At 34.8% G+C, this 19,152-nt stretch overlaps 2 protein-coding genes across 5 annotated transcripts in view; both read right to left on the bottom strand.

Annotated features, from left to right (window-relative positions):
• SAMSN1 (SAM domain, SH3 domain and nuclear localization signals 1) overlaps positions 1-19,152 on the bottom strand; it is a 419,971-nt gene that overhangs the window by 370,305 nt on the left and 30,514 nt on the right. The window lies entirely within an intron of this gene.
• NRIP1 (nuclear receptor interacting protein 1) overlaps positions 347-19,152 on the bottom strand; it is a 97,684-nt gene continuing 78,878 nt past the window's right edge. For all 4 annotated transcript variants that reach the window (XM_045902656.3, XM_054504123.2, XM_064580104.1 and 1 more), the window contains one exon: positions 347-7,645. In XM_045902656.3, the coding sequence (XP_045758612.1) occupies positions 3,824-7,294 (3,471 nt within the window). In that variant the 5' untranslated portion in view covers positions 7,295-7,645 and the 3' untranslated portion in view covers positions 347-3,823. The remainder of the gene's footprint in view (positions 7,646-19,152) is intronic.

Raw genomic sequence — 19,152 nt, 5'->3', positions numbered from 1 at the left:
ATCTTAAAACAAATGTTTATCAAATCTTTATTTTTGAACACTGTACAAATTCTTTCCCACTTTGAAAATCTACAGTGATCATTCAGTTACACACCAAATAACAGAATCGAGGCGAGGTAGGCTGACTGTCTCTTTGAGCTATGCTTCAATTGCCCTGCCTCTAGATACATTAACTCATGGGCCACCTTCTTCTTCTTCGTTGTTCTTTTTTTTCCTTTTTTTTTCTGAGAAGGGTAAAGCATCCTTGAAGACTTGCTATTTTCATGAACAGAGAGTTTTATATTTATGGAAAACCTAAAAACCAGAGAAAGCCCCCAAAATAACAGTCATTTGAAACCAAAGACAATGCATTTTTTTCTCATTTATTCAAATTCACTGCAGGAAGTAAACACTAAAAGATTAAAAAACAAAAAAAAATTCACACTGCAGTATGTACAGTTTCATGACATCACATGAAGAAATGAAATCTCTAATAAAAACGACAAATTATATTACTAAGCAGATCGCATCAAAATTGGTTGTGTAAACCCCAGAATTCATATCATGAATGGTAATGTGCCTGTATTCCAGTATACTGGGATACGCCTGGTATAATAGTACATTTCCAATGGGATTAAAAAATTCATGAAAGTAGTTGTGTGAACTCGTTATGTTGAAAAGTGGTTGACTTGATTTTAAAAAGTTTTAAGACCCTTGGATTCAAAGCACATTCTTTCACAAAGCTTAAACCACAGAAGTCATATCCAGAAATGGAATACTGTCATGTTGGGATGAACATCTGATCTGACTTGTTAAGACATTTTGCCAAATGCACAGATGCACAGGGTCCCCCATGCACTTTTCATGCAGCAGGTAATCACAACTTAAATAAAAGGTTTATTCTATACATTTGTCCAGACTTGCAACTGTATACATACATGCACAATTTTTAAACCTGTCTGATTATATTTACACTTATACATGGAATATACAGAAACCAAAGAGATTAAAAGGCTTTTCTGTTGCATTAGAACAATACAAAATATGTATTTTTCATTAAGGAAATCACTATTTACATCACCTTTAAAAACTGATTTTAACATCTTCATGTAACAAGTCAATATATATATATATACATATTATATATATATATATATATATATATATAAAATATATACTCTCACCAGTTTACTCTTCTGTAACATGTACCAGAGAATAAACAGGTAATGCTACCTTACTGATGTCAATGAGAGCTGCAGTACCCTTTCACAAATGACTTCTTTAGGAAGAAATTGTCTAGATATCTAAAATAGTCCTTGAAAATGTGTATATGTGCATCCTCATATCTACATATGCATAAACAAAGTGAATTTATGGATGTATGCCCTTTCTCACTGGTTTTTCTTTAAAATCACCCTAAAATCAAATTGGGGACATTCTCTAGTAAATCAGAACGTCATTCTTCTGGTCATGTTTATCTACGTATTATATATCCTCATTCCTTTAATTGTGAACGATGACAACAACAAAAACAACCAACCAACTGAAGAAACAAACAAAAATATAGTGATGCCGGCCCTTGATGTTCTTTTCCCTGACCTAAATTTCACTCCCTTGTGAAAGCCCATTTTCCCCTGACCAAAGGGGAATACCAACAATTTTTTTAGCATATCTCTAAGGCTCCAGACCTTTCATAATGGCAGGGAAAAAAATGACTTGCTTAAAAGCTTATTTATATAGTGTAGACAAGAAGATTGTCACAGAATCAACATGGGATGAAGTAGAATATATTCACTGGCCAGTGGGATTTTTACTTCAGAATAAGCGTATACCTTCATCTCTCCATGATATAGCATAATATTCACTCCTGACTATTGTTTTATAATATATCCAGTAACTATTTACAAATCATTTCGAGAAAAAAATAATCATTTAGGGTTTTAGATCGTATTAGGAAATAACGCCCATTTTTAATATAAAAATCTTAGAAACGTCTTCAAGTAGAACAACTTCAAATAGATTTCCTTCTAATTAATAGTTGATTATATAACAATTTTTTGATAGGTCAGTTGCAAACCTGGCTCACTTTTAAAAAGAAAAATATTATCTGGTCAATGAACTGTGGACTGTGAAAGCTGAACTTAAACGTATGGACTTGTTTCAAGATCAAAACCTCATGTGGCTCAATAATATGTTCTTCCAAGATAACATCAATGTTTACTTCTAATTACAATTTTAAAATAATAGGTCCAATGGAGTGACCGTGTACAACTCTGTCATGTATATGTGCCCTTTGTATTTTTCTGTTTAGTCAATCTGAGTTTAGTGCCTTTCTTGGGTTTGAAATAAATGTTTTCATCTTTGTCAGCAATGTTCTTAGGACAATGATTTTAATGGAAACTAAGGATGTATTCAGGAGAAATTTCCAAACCATCCTGGAATCACCTGAGTTTGGTAAGTGGCCCTGTTATTCCATCCCTAAGGCTAATTAAGTAGATGTTACTCATTAGAACACATAAATAATCACAGATTTTCCTGAGATGTTGAGCCAGATATGAAAGTTGTCCCCTCCACCCAATTTTTTTTTTGTCATAAAAAGTATTCTGAACCCGATTTTCCAAAGACATAACGGTTATATACGAACTATAATATTGCAAATTTTGAGTTGATGTATAACTGTACTGGGGAAAATATAGGCATCAAGTAGTTTTTTTTACAATCCTGTGTTCTGAGAAAAGTCATAAGCAATGGTTCTCAAACTTCAGCGTGCAGAAGAAACATCTAGGGAGTGTGTTTAGATGCAGATGGAAGATTCTCAGGTCCACTTAGCAGAGATTCTTGATCTGTAGATCTGAGATGCTGCCTAGGAATCTGCATTCTAAAACAAGGGCTCCAGATGATTCTAATGCAGGTGGTCTGAGTCCAGCTTTTAAGAAACCCTGGTCATAAGACTCACAGGTACCACAGAAATGGTGAGAAGTAACTTTTACAAGAGATGGTGAAAATTGTCCAAAGAAAAGCCATTTTGCTTCTGTTAAAAACAACTTCTTAAATATTCAACTGTTCAGGAAACCACCTGAAGGTAAATGGTTAACTTTCCTAATTCTGTAAAAGGAGGAATATTTAGTAAAGTAGCTAAAATACAAAAATGGAAATCTGCCTTTTTTTAAGGATCTATCAAACTTCCATCAATTGTAATCAATTTTTACTAAGTAGTACAAGGTTTAAAGAAATATATATTGAAAAGGACTGGGGTGGGGGAGACACGTTGGGAACCACAAAACCCCTTCCAAGAGTTAAAAATAAATATGTTTTTTAGCAAAAGTGAAAAATGTAAGCATATATTTTTTCTAATTTATTTTTGAATCAGATAATGAGAAGTGAATTAGTTTTTTTTTTTAATCCAATAATTAACATTTAAAGAGTTATTTAACAATTTGGATTTAAAAACAAATGTGTTATGTAGGCTGACTTCTGAAAAGCAAAATAAAGTACCCTAATAAAGGCAAAATGCGTTAATCCACTATGGATGGAGATTTACATTTTCATTTATGCCTATTATCTGATTATATAAAAGAATTTCATTCATAGGCTACTCACAGTTGTTGTCTGATGCATACAGAGTGTTAAACAACCAATTGCTAGTTCGGTAGTCTCCTCATGACATCTAACGTAAAGCAAAAAGTAGTATGCATATTTAAACATCACCAGTAACCAAGACTTTTCAAAGTGAAAAAAGTTTCAATTTTATCATGCTTTGCTCAAATCATGCTCTTATTTATACAGATCTCAAGTTCATACTAAGTAGTTTTAAAAAGATCCAAAGCTGTATGGCAGGTACATTTTATTCTGATTCCTTTTTTATTGTTAGCACGTTTCCCAGAAGTCCATAAACTTCTCCATTTGCACTGTGTGGGCGAGAGACGTTACTTCCCATATGGCTATTATAAGGGCTTCTTAGATTAAAGAAAGAAGCTTTAGTTTCTGCAGCAGGAAGTAACTCTTCTTTGATTGTAACCTGTGAGACACTTTCAGCAGATGAGGGCTCCCTCCAAATGTCCTTGTCCTGTGTTTCTCGACTGGTAACAGCATTGCCTCCTTTCTGAAGCATGTAATACAGTATTGGGTTAGTTTTGGTCAGCCTTGGACAGTCTTTTTCATACTCATTCTTATCCGCATCTGTGATAACCCACTTAATGGGTCCTTTCTCACTGGTCACGGAACACCCATTCAAAAGCCCAGATTCTGGTCTAGACCCTGCACAGCCCAAGTGCTCAGAAAAAGGAGGACTCATGGGATCTTTTACCACTCCTGGGTATGGAAATGTCCTGTTCTCCATGCAACCGCTGGGCTGAGTGGAACTGTACATCAGTCCATTTAGAGAAGAAATGCTGAATTCAGGTTTGCTATTGGTCACATTATTTTTGTGTCCTTTCTTTTTACTCTCGACGACGGAGTTACTCCTGTGCTGGGACAAATCTCTTACACAGTTTTCTGAGAGAAGCAGCTGCTTCAGAACATTGAAGCTTTTGCTCTCTCTGGCCCAACTCCTATGTTCACTTTCGCTGGCTGAAGCATGACTGGCAGGGTATTTAAATTCAAGATCATTTTTGCTAAATTTCAGCTCTTGCTGGTTAAGCAAGGACCCATACAGTCCTTCCGGAGCACTGTGACTGTTTGCAGCATCAACTATGTTATTTTTCATCTTTTTAAAAGGGCTTTCTAAAGGCTCAGTATAAAGCTTCCTTTTCTTAGGGACCATGCAAAGGTTCTTTGATTCTAGAACTGTCAGTTCACTGTTTCTGTGACTGTTGTCCAGATCATCCACCAGGTAAGTCTCTTGATTTTGTCTGAGCAGTCGACTCAACAGACCATTCTTTGAGAAAGAAAAATCCTGAGGTGAAACGGGCTCCGATTTGAAGTCCTCGGACACTGGTAAGGCAGCTGCGCTTCTCTGCACCGGAGGTGCCAGACCTAAGAATGGGGCACCCTTGGCATCATGGCTCAAGTGCACATTCGAATTGTGAATATGTAAGTCATCGCAAGGCTCAGATTTTATTTTTACCATCAGTATTTGTTCACTTAAAGCTCTATCTGTATGTTCCTGAGTACTTTCATCTCTTAAAGAAATCTTCTCTTTCTTTTCACTCTTCCCTTTGTTGGGGTTTCCCAGGAGCAGTTGGAGGACAGTGCGCCTTTCAAGCAGATTTTCTATTTCAGAACCAGAAAGTCCTGATTCGGGACCCGTTGCTTGACTGCTAAATGCCTTGTTTTCCTCCACTGCGTTTGCTTTATTTGTGAGCAGAGGACTATTTAATCTATCAACCATGCCTACAGGTCTATCTGTGTTGACACTTAGCAGCTGTTTGCTAGGTCTCTGCTCTTCTCCTGACGGGGATGACTGCATTCCACACTGAGCTAAATTCTGTAACAGTTTACTGGCACTGAAAGTTGCAGGGTTTTGGGCGCCTTCGTTCTGGACTGGTTTCTCTCCTTGCGATTCCTTGCTCTTTGTAAGGTCCATCAAGTGGTTAGATGCAGTATTTGCGGGCTTTTCAGCCTGAGAGCCACAGGCATATGGTGGGGACTTCCATCTGATGACCACAGAGTGTTGGGAAAGATTGATGGGGGACTCTGCTTTTGTGGATCCAAGGAATGGAGGAGTGCTCACTGGGGTAGTCCTGTTTGTACTGGGGCTTTCTATTACAGAAGTCCTCGTGTAATTCTGGGTACTGAACTTGGTCACATCGCTGTGTACTTCCTGAGGACTGTTTCTTTCTACGTTTTCTTCATTCTTATGGCCAAGTAGCAATTGAAGAAGTGTTACTTTCTGGTGTGAATTTAGCTTAGAATTCCTTGAGGTATCCTGATCTTCTTTGATGTCTACAGTGGTGGGGACTTTGGGATCCCAGGTGTTTAGCAAGGACTGAGTTAAATTATCGAGAGAAACAGGCTGGTCAGGTTCTGGTTTCTCGATTCGATGTTTGCAAGACAAGTCTATGGGAACACAGTTGGAATAAGAACTTTCATCGCCACTGCTATCATCTGTAAAACTAGGATTGTTATCTGAGTACTCATCGATAGTTGTGGGTGTACTACTATCCTCAAAAATGCTTCCTCTCTCACTATGATTATGTCCATTCATTGGCTTTGGTATGGTCTGGCTTTTAAGAAGATGTAAAAGCAAACTATTATTAGCAGCTTGTTTGATACTGTTTCTTTCTAGTGAGTTCTTACAGCTTGCATTTTTGGGGGAAGAAGGAACGACACCCATTGGATTCTGAAAGGTGGTATTTTTGCTTGCCATTAGTTTGCTTGACGGTGTTCTTGCTTGACCATTGAGATGGCTTGACATTCCTTTCGAGAGCTGGAAACTGCCAACATCCTTTTGGCCATTTTCTTGTAATCTGGCCATGGCAGCAAGTCTTTCGCTTGCTGCTTGATTTGCATTTTGTGTTTTTAAAGCATGTTCTCGAGAATACTGCTGCAAATGGGCTTCACTTGAAAGGAGTAATGCTAACTGGCTACAAGCGACACTAGGTTTGGGTGAAGTGGCCGGACTAGCCCTTTTTTCCACCATGCTTGCAACGGCCTGTAATCTGGCAGCGCACGACAAGGGTTCACTCATGACCTTTGTTCCACTTTGTCCAACATGATGTGGTGACTCTACGAACCTGTCTCTGATGAGGTTTTTAGTTAGGTCAGGAAGACTGGTATCAGGCTTTTGATCTTGAGCTTTGCTTTTCTTCAACAGCGTTTTTAAGTGACTTGATGCAACGCCGTAGCACCTTAAATCTTTCTCCACTTTTAAAGAATCATGACTGAGTGTGTATCCTTGCTCCTTGAGGCTCTGCCTAATTTGCTGCGACAGAGCAACGGTCTGCAGCCTAGAGCTGAATGACTGAAGCAAAGAGGCCAGCAATGTGCTGTCTTGTTTGCCTTTAGGCACATTGTCAACCATGCCAGCTAGCAAAGCTTCCTTCTTCACATTTAAATTTACGATGGAATCAGACAGCCTCTTCCGCTTCGCGGCATTCCAGTCTTCAGAAGACTGCAAGAGTCGGGCTTTTTTGAGATGCAGCATGCCAGATCCCTGATATGAATGTGTATTGAGAACTGGACCATTACTTTGACAGGTGGGAAATGCATTTCCAGAAATGTTAAAGTTCTGATCTTCTTCATTATGCCCAGCAGACTTTTTGTCAATGGCAGTACCTGATCCCTCTGCTGCCTGATGCATTAGTAATCCTTCTAGGTAAGTTAAAACAATAGAATCCTGGTGCACATCAGAGCCAAGCTCTTCTCCATGAGTCATGTTCAATAGAAGTGTTCACAAGGGCTTGGTTTCTATTCACGTTAAAGAATGGTTTTCTGTGGGTGAGTGAGATGTAACTTTAATAAGTGAGTGTCAGTTTATCACCTTCCATAGTAATCAGATGGAGATGTCCTGTTACATTCCAACCAGGATTTCTCTGGCAATGACAAGATGAAAGACAGGCAAATTCCAAAGTAGTATGACCACAGAGCTGATCAACTCCTACACAAGAAGAAGCAAAAGAATTCCTTAATACATAGGTCTGCAGCAGCAAGCAGATAGACTCCTTAGCGAATATACTGCTTCTCCTTCTTCATCTTTTGTTTCCAATTAAATGCAAATAGCAGTGTTCTAAAAAAATAAAAAAAATAAAAAGTTAAGAAGGGACAGAACTAGTATTATGCTATGATACCAATAAGCTAAAGAATCTAGTATTTCTGTTTCTATGTAGGTGTATGTGTATATATATATATACACATATGTAAAACATAATGTACATACATATATATGCATTATAGATACTTCTTTAGTAACATATTTTGCCATTCCTATTAAACTGGAAATTGCTACTGGAAATCCTATAAATTAATCCATATTGCAAATCAATTAGAGAAAATACTTTGGCGTTATGTAACTGTCTTCCAAAGCACACCAAGTTTCTGAATTTTCATGAGCACTTTACGCAGAGTAATATGAATGCTAAGTCTCTTTTATAATGATGTAGCTCTATAAGGGAGCTAGAATTAGCTTTCTTATATTAATGGAAGCTTATGAAGGAACAAAAACAGATGTGCAGGAAAAAAAAAGAGATGCATATAACATGGACTCATCTGATGAGCTGTGTGTAGGGTTGAGTACTACAGAGCAGATTCACTTCTGATAGCATCCTTGAAATATCACACATTCCATAAGTAATTTGTAGGATTTCTGTTTTCAAAGAAATGGAAGACTGACAAATATCTTGTAGGTCTATGCAAAGTGTGACAGTCTTAGTCATATTCATAAACACTGAAGTATAAAACTTCATTTCTACCATGACAGAAGACAGTGATTCTCTAGATGCTGATCAAGTCTATCAGAGGTTTAATGTATCCATTTTTAAATCTTCACTCATTTGCTCTATGTAGAAATTTTAATGTGAGGTCCATTCCTAACAGATGAAGAAGACAGGTTATGGGTAAACCTGTAACTTTAAGTTTCTAGGATGTTCCTCATAGAAAATACTCTTTTCCCCACCCATGCTATTTCTTTTTGTGTGACTTCGCTATCAGTATAAAGTATAAATAAATTAAACTATTATATGTGACTTGAAAAAATTTTATGATTTTAAAAGAAAAATCATTAATTTAGAAAAATGTGTTAAGGTACTTGTACCAATTTTTGGTTTAGAAAATGTGGTTACCATAAATGTACAAATATAACTATGTGTATACAACAGGCAATCACATCACCCTGTAGAAAAGTGGGCAGGAAACAAATTTAGAATTGACCTGACAGGAAGATGAATAATTGCTTCCAGAAAATTCTAAGTCCATGTGGTTATTTTTCATTAATTTTTTTGAAAAAAATTGTATAAACAGCACCATTATGACTCAGGGAGGAGAGACCTTCTTTTCATAGGAAACCTGTTGTTTTTAAATAAGATGAATCTGTAAATCAAAGGCTGTATTTCCTGAGATGCTGCTTCAGGAGGCACTCAGTGGCAATACCTACCATCGTGCTAGCAGAAAATGAAATGCTGAAAAAAGTAGGAATTCTGAGACTACTTAAGGCTTGAAGTCACTCAGATCCTACTAGTAAAAGCTCTTCAGGGAACTGAGTGAGCCAAATTTCTTCAGATAACTTCCTTCTCTTTCCTTTAAATAACTGAAGCAGGAGAAATCATTAACAATCCCTTCCTACCTTTCCCAAACCTTGCCTTTCACATTTCTAGAATAAAGAACAGAACTTAATTGAGAAATTTAGAAAAAAAAACAAAAGGAGACAAGGTGATTGAATACAGTACAGCTCACTGAGACTACAGATATTAGGGTATAATGTAAAATATTACCATCACCAAAATGTCTAGACTTCTTAAAGTTAAAATTATTTAGAGTTAGTATTATTAGCCTGACTCATTTTCTTTCAGCAAAAAGACAACCACATTATTTTTGAATCACCGACATACAGTTTGCTTCCTTTTTCATTTTATCTACATATTACTTAAGAATGTTGCCAGATGCTTAACACTACTTGAGTATATTTGGTAAAAAAATATCTAAATGTCAACGTACTATTAAGAATTAGGCCTCTTGAGAGATTGGCAAGCAGTATATTTTAAAACTGGAATACTTTACAAAATACTGTGATTTAATGCCTTATCAGTGGATCTACTTGCACGTTCAAAACTTCGACAATGATTTTATTAGAGCCTGTGTCTATTTAAAGATACTCAACGGGCTCCTCATAAACGCAATAAGGAAGAGACTTTACTTATATGGCATACACTTGCTAAGTGATTTTGCAAAGGGAACAAAATTATCCACAACATTTGGTTTACGGGGGGTAAAAGAAAACAAAGAGAGTAAAAGTAAGGAGGGGGCAGGAAAAAAAAAGGTAGAAAAAAAATTACAAATGAACAAATGAAACAAGTTTTGTAACTCTCATGAGATTTTTTTTTTTTTTAAAGATTTATTTATTTATTTATTTGACAGAGAGAGACACAGCGAGAGAGGGAACACAAGCAGGGGGAGTGGGAGAGAGAGAAGCAGGCTTCCCGCCGAAGCAGGGAGCCCAATGTGGGGCTCGATCCCAGGACCCTGGGACCATGACCCGAGCCGAGGGCAGACGCCTAACGACTGAGCCACCCAGGTGCCCCACTCTCATGAGATTTTATAAGAAAAATTTTAGTTCAGAAACTAAAATAGGTTATATTAATATCCTATCTTTAAACATTAGGTTGGTAGATACGACAGGCAAAGCCAAGAAAGATTTAACGAACCCTAAAAATACATATATATGAAGGAAAAAAAAATAAAACCTGATTGAACAATATTTGTTTCAACTCAGTTGTCATTTTTATAAGGTGGTTCCATAAAATTTTTAGAAAAACTGATTTTAACAAAAAGTTTAGTGTAACCTTTAATAATATATCAAGAGGTGATTTAATCTTGATTTTAGATTTATCATTCTAAATCAAAATCAGCTCTGTAATTTTAATGGATTTGTTTTAACTCTCAGTATACCAAGAAAAACAGGCATCACCATTACCATCTGGGTCCAACAAACATTTTAATATTTAAGTCAATTTATGAATAATTAACAAAGGAAGAATGAAGGGGTAACATAAAACAACATCAGAATTTTAAGTTAAGAATTTACACAATTTACATCAAGCCCATTCTTAATTCCTTATCTTCCTGGTTTTGAAAGATAATGGGCAACTGACAGCTCAATCAACTGTCATGCAAGAACCTGGAAACATCCTTTAAGTACCAATTCCAGACTGGTACATGTCTAAGAGGTAAGCTTTATCATCACCTCTGGGTCTTCTTTTTGTACTTGTATAATTCAAAATGTGTGACTTTGGAAAACTCTGACAGCTCATAATTATGCTGAAGAGAGGAAGAAAATCTTCCTTGTTCCATAATTGCAAAATATATATTTTTTATTTTTAGATTTACTAACACCAATTATAATGATCAATCCAATGGATTATTTCATATCCATGTCTGTTTTCTTCCAATCTCTTTTATTACACACCAGCCTTCAATATTTGCCCTTATGAACCATTCCAAATAAATTTGGATGTGCCAACATCATAAAAGAAAGAATACTGTCATATTTCCTTTGAGCAAAACAGGAGGGCTGAGCTTCTTGTCACAAAATAGTGAGTGATGAAGCCCTTCTTATTGAGCAACTGACTAGATGAAAGAAATACTGTATTTCCTTTTTGTCTTTAGAACTATATTGTTATGGGAACAATGTGAGGTGATGAGTGTATTAACTAACTTTATTATAGTAATCATTTTCCTATATATGTGCATTATCAAATCATCACACTGTAGACCTTAAACTCACAATGTTACTTGTCATTTACACCTCAATAAACCTGGAAAAAAATAAAAGAACTATAATGTTGAACTATATTGTTCACTCATTGATTCCTGAGTTTGAAAAAATTAGTTTAGGATGTTATCATCTGAAGACAACAGTCAGAGATGTTGCTTTATAAAGTCAATGTCACCATCATCATTCATGTCTAGAGTACTACCATCATTCTCTTGCAGTCATCCTCTGATTCATCTAATTGAAGCATCTTCCTATGCCAACTTTCTTTTCTTTGATGTTGCAGATGGAAAATGAGAAATACCGAATTCTCTATTGCGTTTACTAAAAACTTAAAACAGACTAGGAAGACTACAAAGACAGTGTCTCCAGACTTTTTAAACCTTCATGAAAGATGATATAGAATTAATGGGCTATGCAATAAGGAAATTGAAGATTATACAATGATGACTTATTTCACTACTGCATCACCCTTCTAGGCACTTCCATTATTTTCTCTTTGCTTATTCTTTTTAGTATTTGGCACAGTTGGAAATAAATAATGAATTAATTATCAAGATCAGAAAATGGCAAAATACTTAATGATATAGGAAAATTAAGATCACTAAGGTTCCATAATGTCTTTTTGATTTACAAAAGGTTCCATTGGGCACATACAGTAATAGCAAGATACCTGTTCTTTTCCTATTAAAAACACATGTGATTAAAACTTTTAAAACGAATAAAAGTCATGTAACATAATCCTTCCTACTAGTTAGAAATATTAAAAAAAAAAAAAAGAAAAAGGTTTCAAAAACTAACACCAGGTCCAAAGAACCCTGCCTGACAGTATACAAGGGTTAATGCATTTCATGACAATTTAATAAAATTCGTGTACAACTGTTATAATGTTAAAATTATAAACTGAATCTTTTTATTGATTTAAAATTGTTTATAAGCATGAAAATCTTTTAAATTTTATAAAATTGACATTTTACTGCTCTAGCTAGCATACAGTAAAAAAATTATTGTTAGATCTAAAAAAACAATAAAATCAAACTAAACCATTGAAGGATTCCATGGAATCTTGACCATATGCATAGATTGGGGAAGGATCCAAGTTTCAACACATAGGCTAGTTTAGTTAAATATTTAGTAAAATGTGTGAATTCAGAGTGTATTTTTTTTAAAGCTACATTTTTTTTAAGTACCTGAAAAATATGAAATTATGTTGAAGTCTAAGTTTTTTTTTTTAGAACTTTAGTCAATAAGATAGTTGTAAATAATTTGCACGTTAACAGTTCCCAAATGGATGTTATACTGATTCTTTGAAGTAAACTATTTTCATTGCAATGTGTTTTGCACTTTCTATTTGGAAATGGCTTATTAAGCAAAGGGAAAATCTGCTGAATTTTTAAACAATTTTTGAAATGGCAAAATAAAATTGTACTTGGATAAATGAAGGATGAATCTAATAGAATTCTTGTATGTGGGACTACTTTTGGTTGACAATAAGTAAACAATGAGAAAGGTCTTCCTCCAGCTGTTTTTAAGGAAAGGATTCAGTATCTTACTTAAGATCAAATCCTCCATTAGAAACACATTTCAGTGATTAAACATCTATGAAGTCACTTTGTATGGTATTTAAATTATGTCTAGTAAATACCTCATGACTTCCAATTGTTTCCATGAAATCCCTTCTACTTTCTTCTCCATTATCAAGTAATACCTGCTTGAGTATTGAATTTAAAGGTATTTCTCCGATACCACTCTCATGAGCATTTTAATTTTTGGCTCTGCTTCCTCAGAATGCAAAAGTAACTGAAAGTCTACTTAATTGTGACATTCAAGAATAACTCCTATTGGACAGTATTACCTAATTTCCACTGTAGATTATTTTAGGGATGCTTTTTACACAAAAGGCTAAGAAAAATATTAAGATGTTTCATTAAGGATTAAAAGAAAAATATCTAAGTACTAGGAAGATTCTGAAGTCCTAATTACTGAAACTTTTATTAAAGCAATACAAATCGAGGTAAATAATTTAGAAAACTCTTGGTGTTCTCTAAGGTGAGACTCTGAAAGAAAGTTTTAAAGTTGAAAAGGAAACAAAAATCCAAGAAAAATTTATCAAGAGGACGTAACACCATTTTATCCAAATGTATGAGATTAAGCTTTCCAAACAAGGGCCAATGAAAAGTTACAATACATGAAACTCAACATTAAATTTCACAGAACAGGAAAGAAAAAGTAACATTTCAGATTAAGGGTCCTAGGGCTTCCTTAAGAAGTGAAGACTATAGTGAACGCCCTATTATAAATTAAAAATTATTTTTTACCCAATCAACAAAAATTATAAATAAAAAAGGAGACATTACCATTACTAATACCATATAAATGAAAAGGATAAGAGATTATTATGAACAACTATACTCCACAAACTAGACAACCTGTAAGAAATGGAAAATTTTCTAGAAACATACAACTTTCAAAGACTGAATCAGGAAAAAACCGGAAAATCTGAATAGACAATTACTAGTAAGGAGTTTGAATTGGTACTCAAAAATCTCTCAATGAAGAAAACCCCAGGGCCAGATGGCTTCACTGGTGAATTTCACTGAACTTTGAAGAAGAATTAACACCAATCCTTTTCAAACCCTTCCAAAAAAATCAAAGAGGAGGGAACACTCCCAAACCCATTTTATGAGGCCAGCATTATCTGGATACCAAAACCAGAAAAAGGACACTACTAGAAAACAAAACAAAACAAAACCCAAAAAACTACCAGTCAATATCCTTGATGAATACAGAGACAAAAATTCTCAATAAAATAGTGGTAAACCAAATTTAGTAGCATATTAAAAGAAACATTTACCATGATCAAATGGGACTAATCCCTGAGATGCACAGATACAATTCAACACCAGCAAATCAATCAATGTAATCCATCACATTAAGGGAATGAAAGAATGATGATCATATCTCACTAGATACAGAAAAGCATTTGACAAAATTCAGCATTTATTTGTGACAAAAACTCTTAACAAATTTGGCAAAAACTCTTAACAAATTTGGCAACATAATAAAGGCCATATATGACAAGCCCACAGCTAACATTACATTCAATGGTGAAAAGTTCAAAGTTTTTGCTCTTAGATCAGGGACAAGACAATGGTGTCCAATCTTGCCACTCCTATTAAACATGGTACTAGAAGTCATAACTAGAGCAATCAGGCAAGAAAAAGAAATAAAAGGTATCAGAATTAGAAAGGAAGAAGCAAAAATTGTCCCTATATGCAGATGAAATGATTTTATATATAGAAAATTCTAAAGACTCAACCAACCAAAAAACTGTTAGATGTAATCAATAAATTCAGTATGGCTGCAAGATACAAAATTAACATACAAAAATCAGTAGCATTTCTATGCACTAGCAACAAATTTTCTAAAAAAGAAATTGATCCTGTTTACAATAGCATCAAAAACAAAATACTTAGAAATAAATTTAAGGAAGTGAATCATCTCTACTCTGAAAACTACACTGATAGAGAGAAAAGAAGACAAATAAATGAAAAGGTATCCTGTGTTCATGGATTGGAACAATTAATACTGTTAAAATATCAATTCTACCAAAAGCCATCTATAGATTCAATGCAATCCCTATCAAGATTCCAATGGCTTTTTTTTTATAGAAGTATATAAATTTTAAATTTATATGGAACCATAAAAGACACTGAATAACCAAAAAAAAAAAAAAAAAAAAAAGCTAGGAAAGAAGAATAAACTGGAGGAAGGTGGTTTAAAGGTACAAACTTCCAGCTATACAATAAATAAGTCCTAGGGATGTAACATGCAGCATGATGACTACAGCCAACACTGCTGTATGCTATCTAGGAAAGTTAAGAGAGTAAATCCTAAGAGTTTTCATCATGAGAAGAATTTTTTTTCCTTCTTTTTTTTTTTTTTTTAAATTGTATTTATATGAGAAGATGGGAGTTAGCGAAATCTATTGTGGTAATCATTTCACAATATACATAAATCAAGCTACTATGTTGTACACTTTAAACTTATAGTAATGTATGTCAATTATTTCTCAAACTGGAAAAACAAAAGAATTCTAAGTATTTGTAAACATTTGAAAAACTGAGCTATTTTGTCTAAAAAACTGTAAATATCATTTGTTACTCTCTTAATTATTGTAACTATTGTTTTATTAAAACTAAATCTAACAGACTGACCACCGCTACAACAGAAGCATAATAAATCAGTGACAGAAATGGGAAAAGGTCAGTTTTTGAAAAAAAATTAAGAACAAAAAATAAAAGAAACATTCAATTGCTGCCATTTCAAGGGGAATAACAAGGGCATGGTAAAAGAGGAAGCCTGAAATTTCATTTCTTAGAATATATTTCTTATTGAAAAAAAGGAATATTCGTTAATGTCCTTTGATATAATTTGAATTCCAAGATAGTACTTTTCTTTGCAGTATTATCGTTATCAAAAGATGGATGTGTGGTTGTACAATTTGATGGGTGCCAGGAAAATAAACTTATCTAAAAATGTTTTGCTCAACTGGGGGCCTCAACATTAAACTAGAACATAAGAGCTTTTTGCCCTCTCCCAGGGGTTCTCACTTGAGATGTAAATAGTCTTCTAAGATTGGTAACAGAAGCCCCTGACACTGTAGTGAGTAAAACGGTTGCCCAGATGCTCTCTGTTGCAGCCCAAGGGACTTTCTGCCCAAGGCCAAATTTGCTCCTAACTTCAGGTCCATCAGCCTTTTTTTAATATTTTATTTATTTATTTGACAGAGAGAGACATAGCGAGAGCAGGAACAGAAGCAGGGGCAGTGGGAGTGGGAGAGGGAGAAGCGGGCTTCCCGCAGAGCAGGGAGCCCGATGCGGGGCTCGATCCCAGGACCCTGGGATCATGACCTGAGCCGAAGGCAGATGCTTAACGACTGAGCCACCCAGGCGCCCTGGGTCCATCAGCTTTAACTTGCTGTCAGCCCCTTCCATAGGACTAAAACAGTGTGACTCACATACCCTATTAAAAGCGACTCACTAGGACACACCAGTGTTTGACTTACTCACGTGTTCAGTAGAAGGACATGTATCTGAAGACCTCTTCAACTCTAAAATTTTATTTCTGTGATTCCAAGTAATTTATCAAATTGTAGTTGATAAAATGATAATAAGCATTTTAATCAGAAAGATGACAATGCTCTCATCAAGTTGTGGAAACAGTCCTGACCAATGTGCGTTATAGTCTTTTTAGCGAATTCTGAGGGAAGGAAGTGATTTTGAAACAGCCATACACCCTGCCCGTCCAATACCCCCCACATTATTTATCTTCACTGCTTTCTTTAAGGGGGGGGTGTCACGGAATTTCAAACAGATGTTTATTTAAAGCTAAATATGAGCTAATATTCAAACTGGAGCTTGCGCTTAACTCACAATGACTACATACTAAATAAAGTGCAACAGTAGAGATTTAGGATCCTTGATAACATAGATAAATGCATATGAGAGAGAGGACAATTATTTGTCCTGGCAACAGAAACAAATATCCCCTATAACTGATATAGCAAAATAAAAAAGGGCTTCTTTGTTCTGAAGGCTGATATATACTCAGAAGGCTTATGTATATGACTCAGATTCAATAAAATCCACTATCCATTTTACTCTGCCTCTACAGTTTATAAAAAAATTAATTTTAAATAAAAATTAAGATGAAAAAGTTGGAGATTTTTAAGTTAAAAAAGGCTCACAGAATGAAAGAAGCTAGCTAGAGTAAGAGCTCAATTGCCCAACAATTTCTATTCCAAAAATGTAATGCTTTCCTGGATGCTGTGTTGCATTAGCTTGAAAACACAGAATACTAGAATATTGTTAGCTAAAATGAATTCTAACTACAGCTTTTAAAAATCTAGAAGAGAATCATTATATGATAAAGAATACATACGACGTTTATTTAGCATTAATATTAATGTCCGTTCACTGCCTCCTACTGTTCTTGAAGAAACTACAGTTTCTCTGAAGAAACACAAAACATTCATTAACAGATTATTTTGGTAGCACATAAATGTGGGAAAAAAGGGTTTAAATATAAAATAAACAGAAGGTAGAGGTTCTCTTAACCTTTTTCAATAGCTCTTCAAAGTACCGGTGCTTGCTTTCTATCAGTTTTCAAAAGCATAGTATTTTCCAATCCCTACCAAAATATAAAGTATAATGGAAAATGCTGCTTTCTTCTCCTGGAATTGAGGGTTTACAGTGTGTGTATGTATATGTATATAAATAATATATACATGTATATGTGTGTACATGTATATGTATATATATGTACATGTGTATGTATATGCCTCATCCTTTGAGATTGGAGCATAAATCCTATTAAACTCAACTACGGTCTCCCCAACCCGAGAACAGATTTGACATACAGATGCAAGCACAAGGTCAAGGTCACAGATCTGTAAGAAAGATTACCAAACAGAACTGATACAACAGCTGGTATTTGATCAAAGCTCCTGGGGGTTTAAGTACCCTTACCAGATACTCTGCATTTACTCACAGGGTACACTCTGTTTTAAAAATGTTCCCCATCTTTGAAGACAAGATCTTCATGAACTTTTTGTTATAAAGCATATTCTGCTTAAAATGTTGCATTGATCACAGAATACGAGAAGAAACTTGTGTATGTGTATTTCAGAGTTGTAAGTTTTTAATGTGTGTATGTGCATATGGATGCTTCCATATTAATTTGTTTGTTATTACTGATCTTTACTATGTGACAATTTGAAATTAATTTAGCTTGCAGGTCCCCCAACCCTCCATGTCTTTGTACCAGCTGAAATGGAAATTAATTGTATATTCCTTAATATCTTGGGCCACTTCTTCCTAAATACACAGATTTAACTGCTAAAAATTGGTTCAACCAGGAAAATTTTAGAACGTATCCACAGTCTTCCATAACTTCCAAATTATACTTATAAGAAAGTTTTGTTACTGACAACAGCAATAAAAGTGATTCTTAATGGAATATATTATTGAACAGTGCAATTATCTAACAAAACCATGCCTTTTGTTTTAGCTGTTCAAACAAAGTATTGAATTTACCTTACATTACATTTATGAACCAAGGGTTATGTGATGAATGTTCTTTCTAAAAGTGTTCTGATCAAGAAATCATCATTTTTAAGGATACATAATGCTGTTGGGGTAAATTTAAAATATCAAAGTTTTCCTTGTTATATCACGTATCACCTGCTATAGCTTTATATAATTTGCAACTTAGGATATACGTACATGTAAATGTTCTCAATTATCAGATTTTCATTTTGCAAAATTATTTTTGGTATTTAAATAGGTTTAAATGAAAATACCAGAATTGTACTATCCTAGAAAGACTGGGGTTTCTCTCAGGGGCGCCTGGGTGGCTCAGTTGGTTAAGTGGCTGCCTTCTGCTCAGGTTATGATCCCAGGGTCCTGGGATCGAGCCCCATGTCAGGCTCCCTGCTTAGCAGGGAGCCTGCTTCTCCCTGTCCCTCTGCCTGCCTCTGCCTACTTGTGCTCTCTATCTCTCTGTCAAATAAATAAATAAAATCTTAAAAAAAAAAAAAAAGACTGGAGTTTCTCAGTAACAAAGTAAAAAGAAAAAAAAAATGTATCAAATTAAATACCACAAAAAGTGGAACTTCCTGTACTAGGCAGAAAAAGAATGTGGGTATAGTAAAATTACCAGTAATGGATACTAATTTGTACATCAAAATTTGATCACAAAAATCGACTGACATTTATTTTCTTTTAAAACAAAAGAGTTCCTTATAAAAT

Source organism: Mirounga angustirostris, unplaced genomic scaffold (assembly GCF_029215605.1).
Source record: "Mirounga angustirostris isolate CCGP_5_RB_7025 unplaced genomic scaffold, mMirAng1.0.hap1 SCAF_1, whole genome shotgun sequence".
Lineage (NCBI taxonomy): Eukaryota > Metazoa > Chordata > Mammalia > Carnivora > Phocidae > Mirounga > Mirounga angustirostris.
Note: the sequence above shows the minus strand (reverse complement) of the source record. Positions and strands in the feature narration are given on the sequence as shown.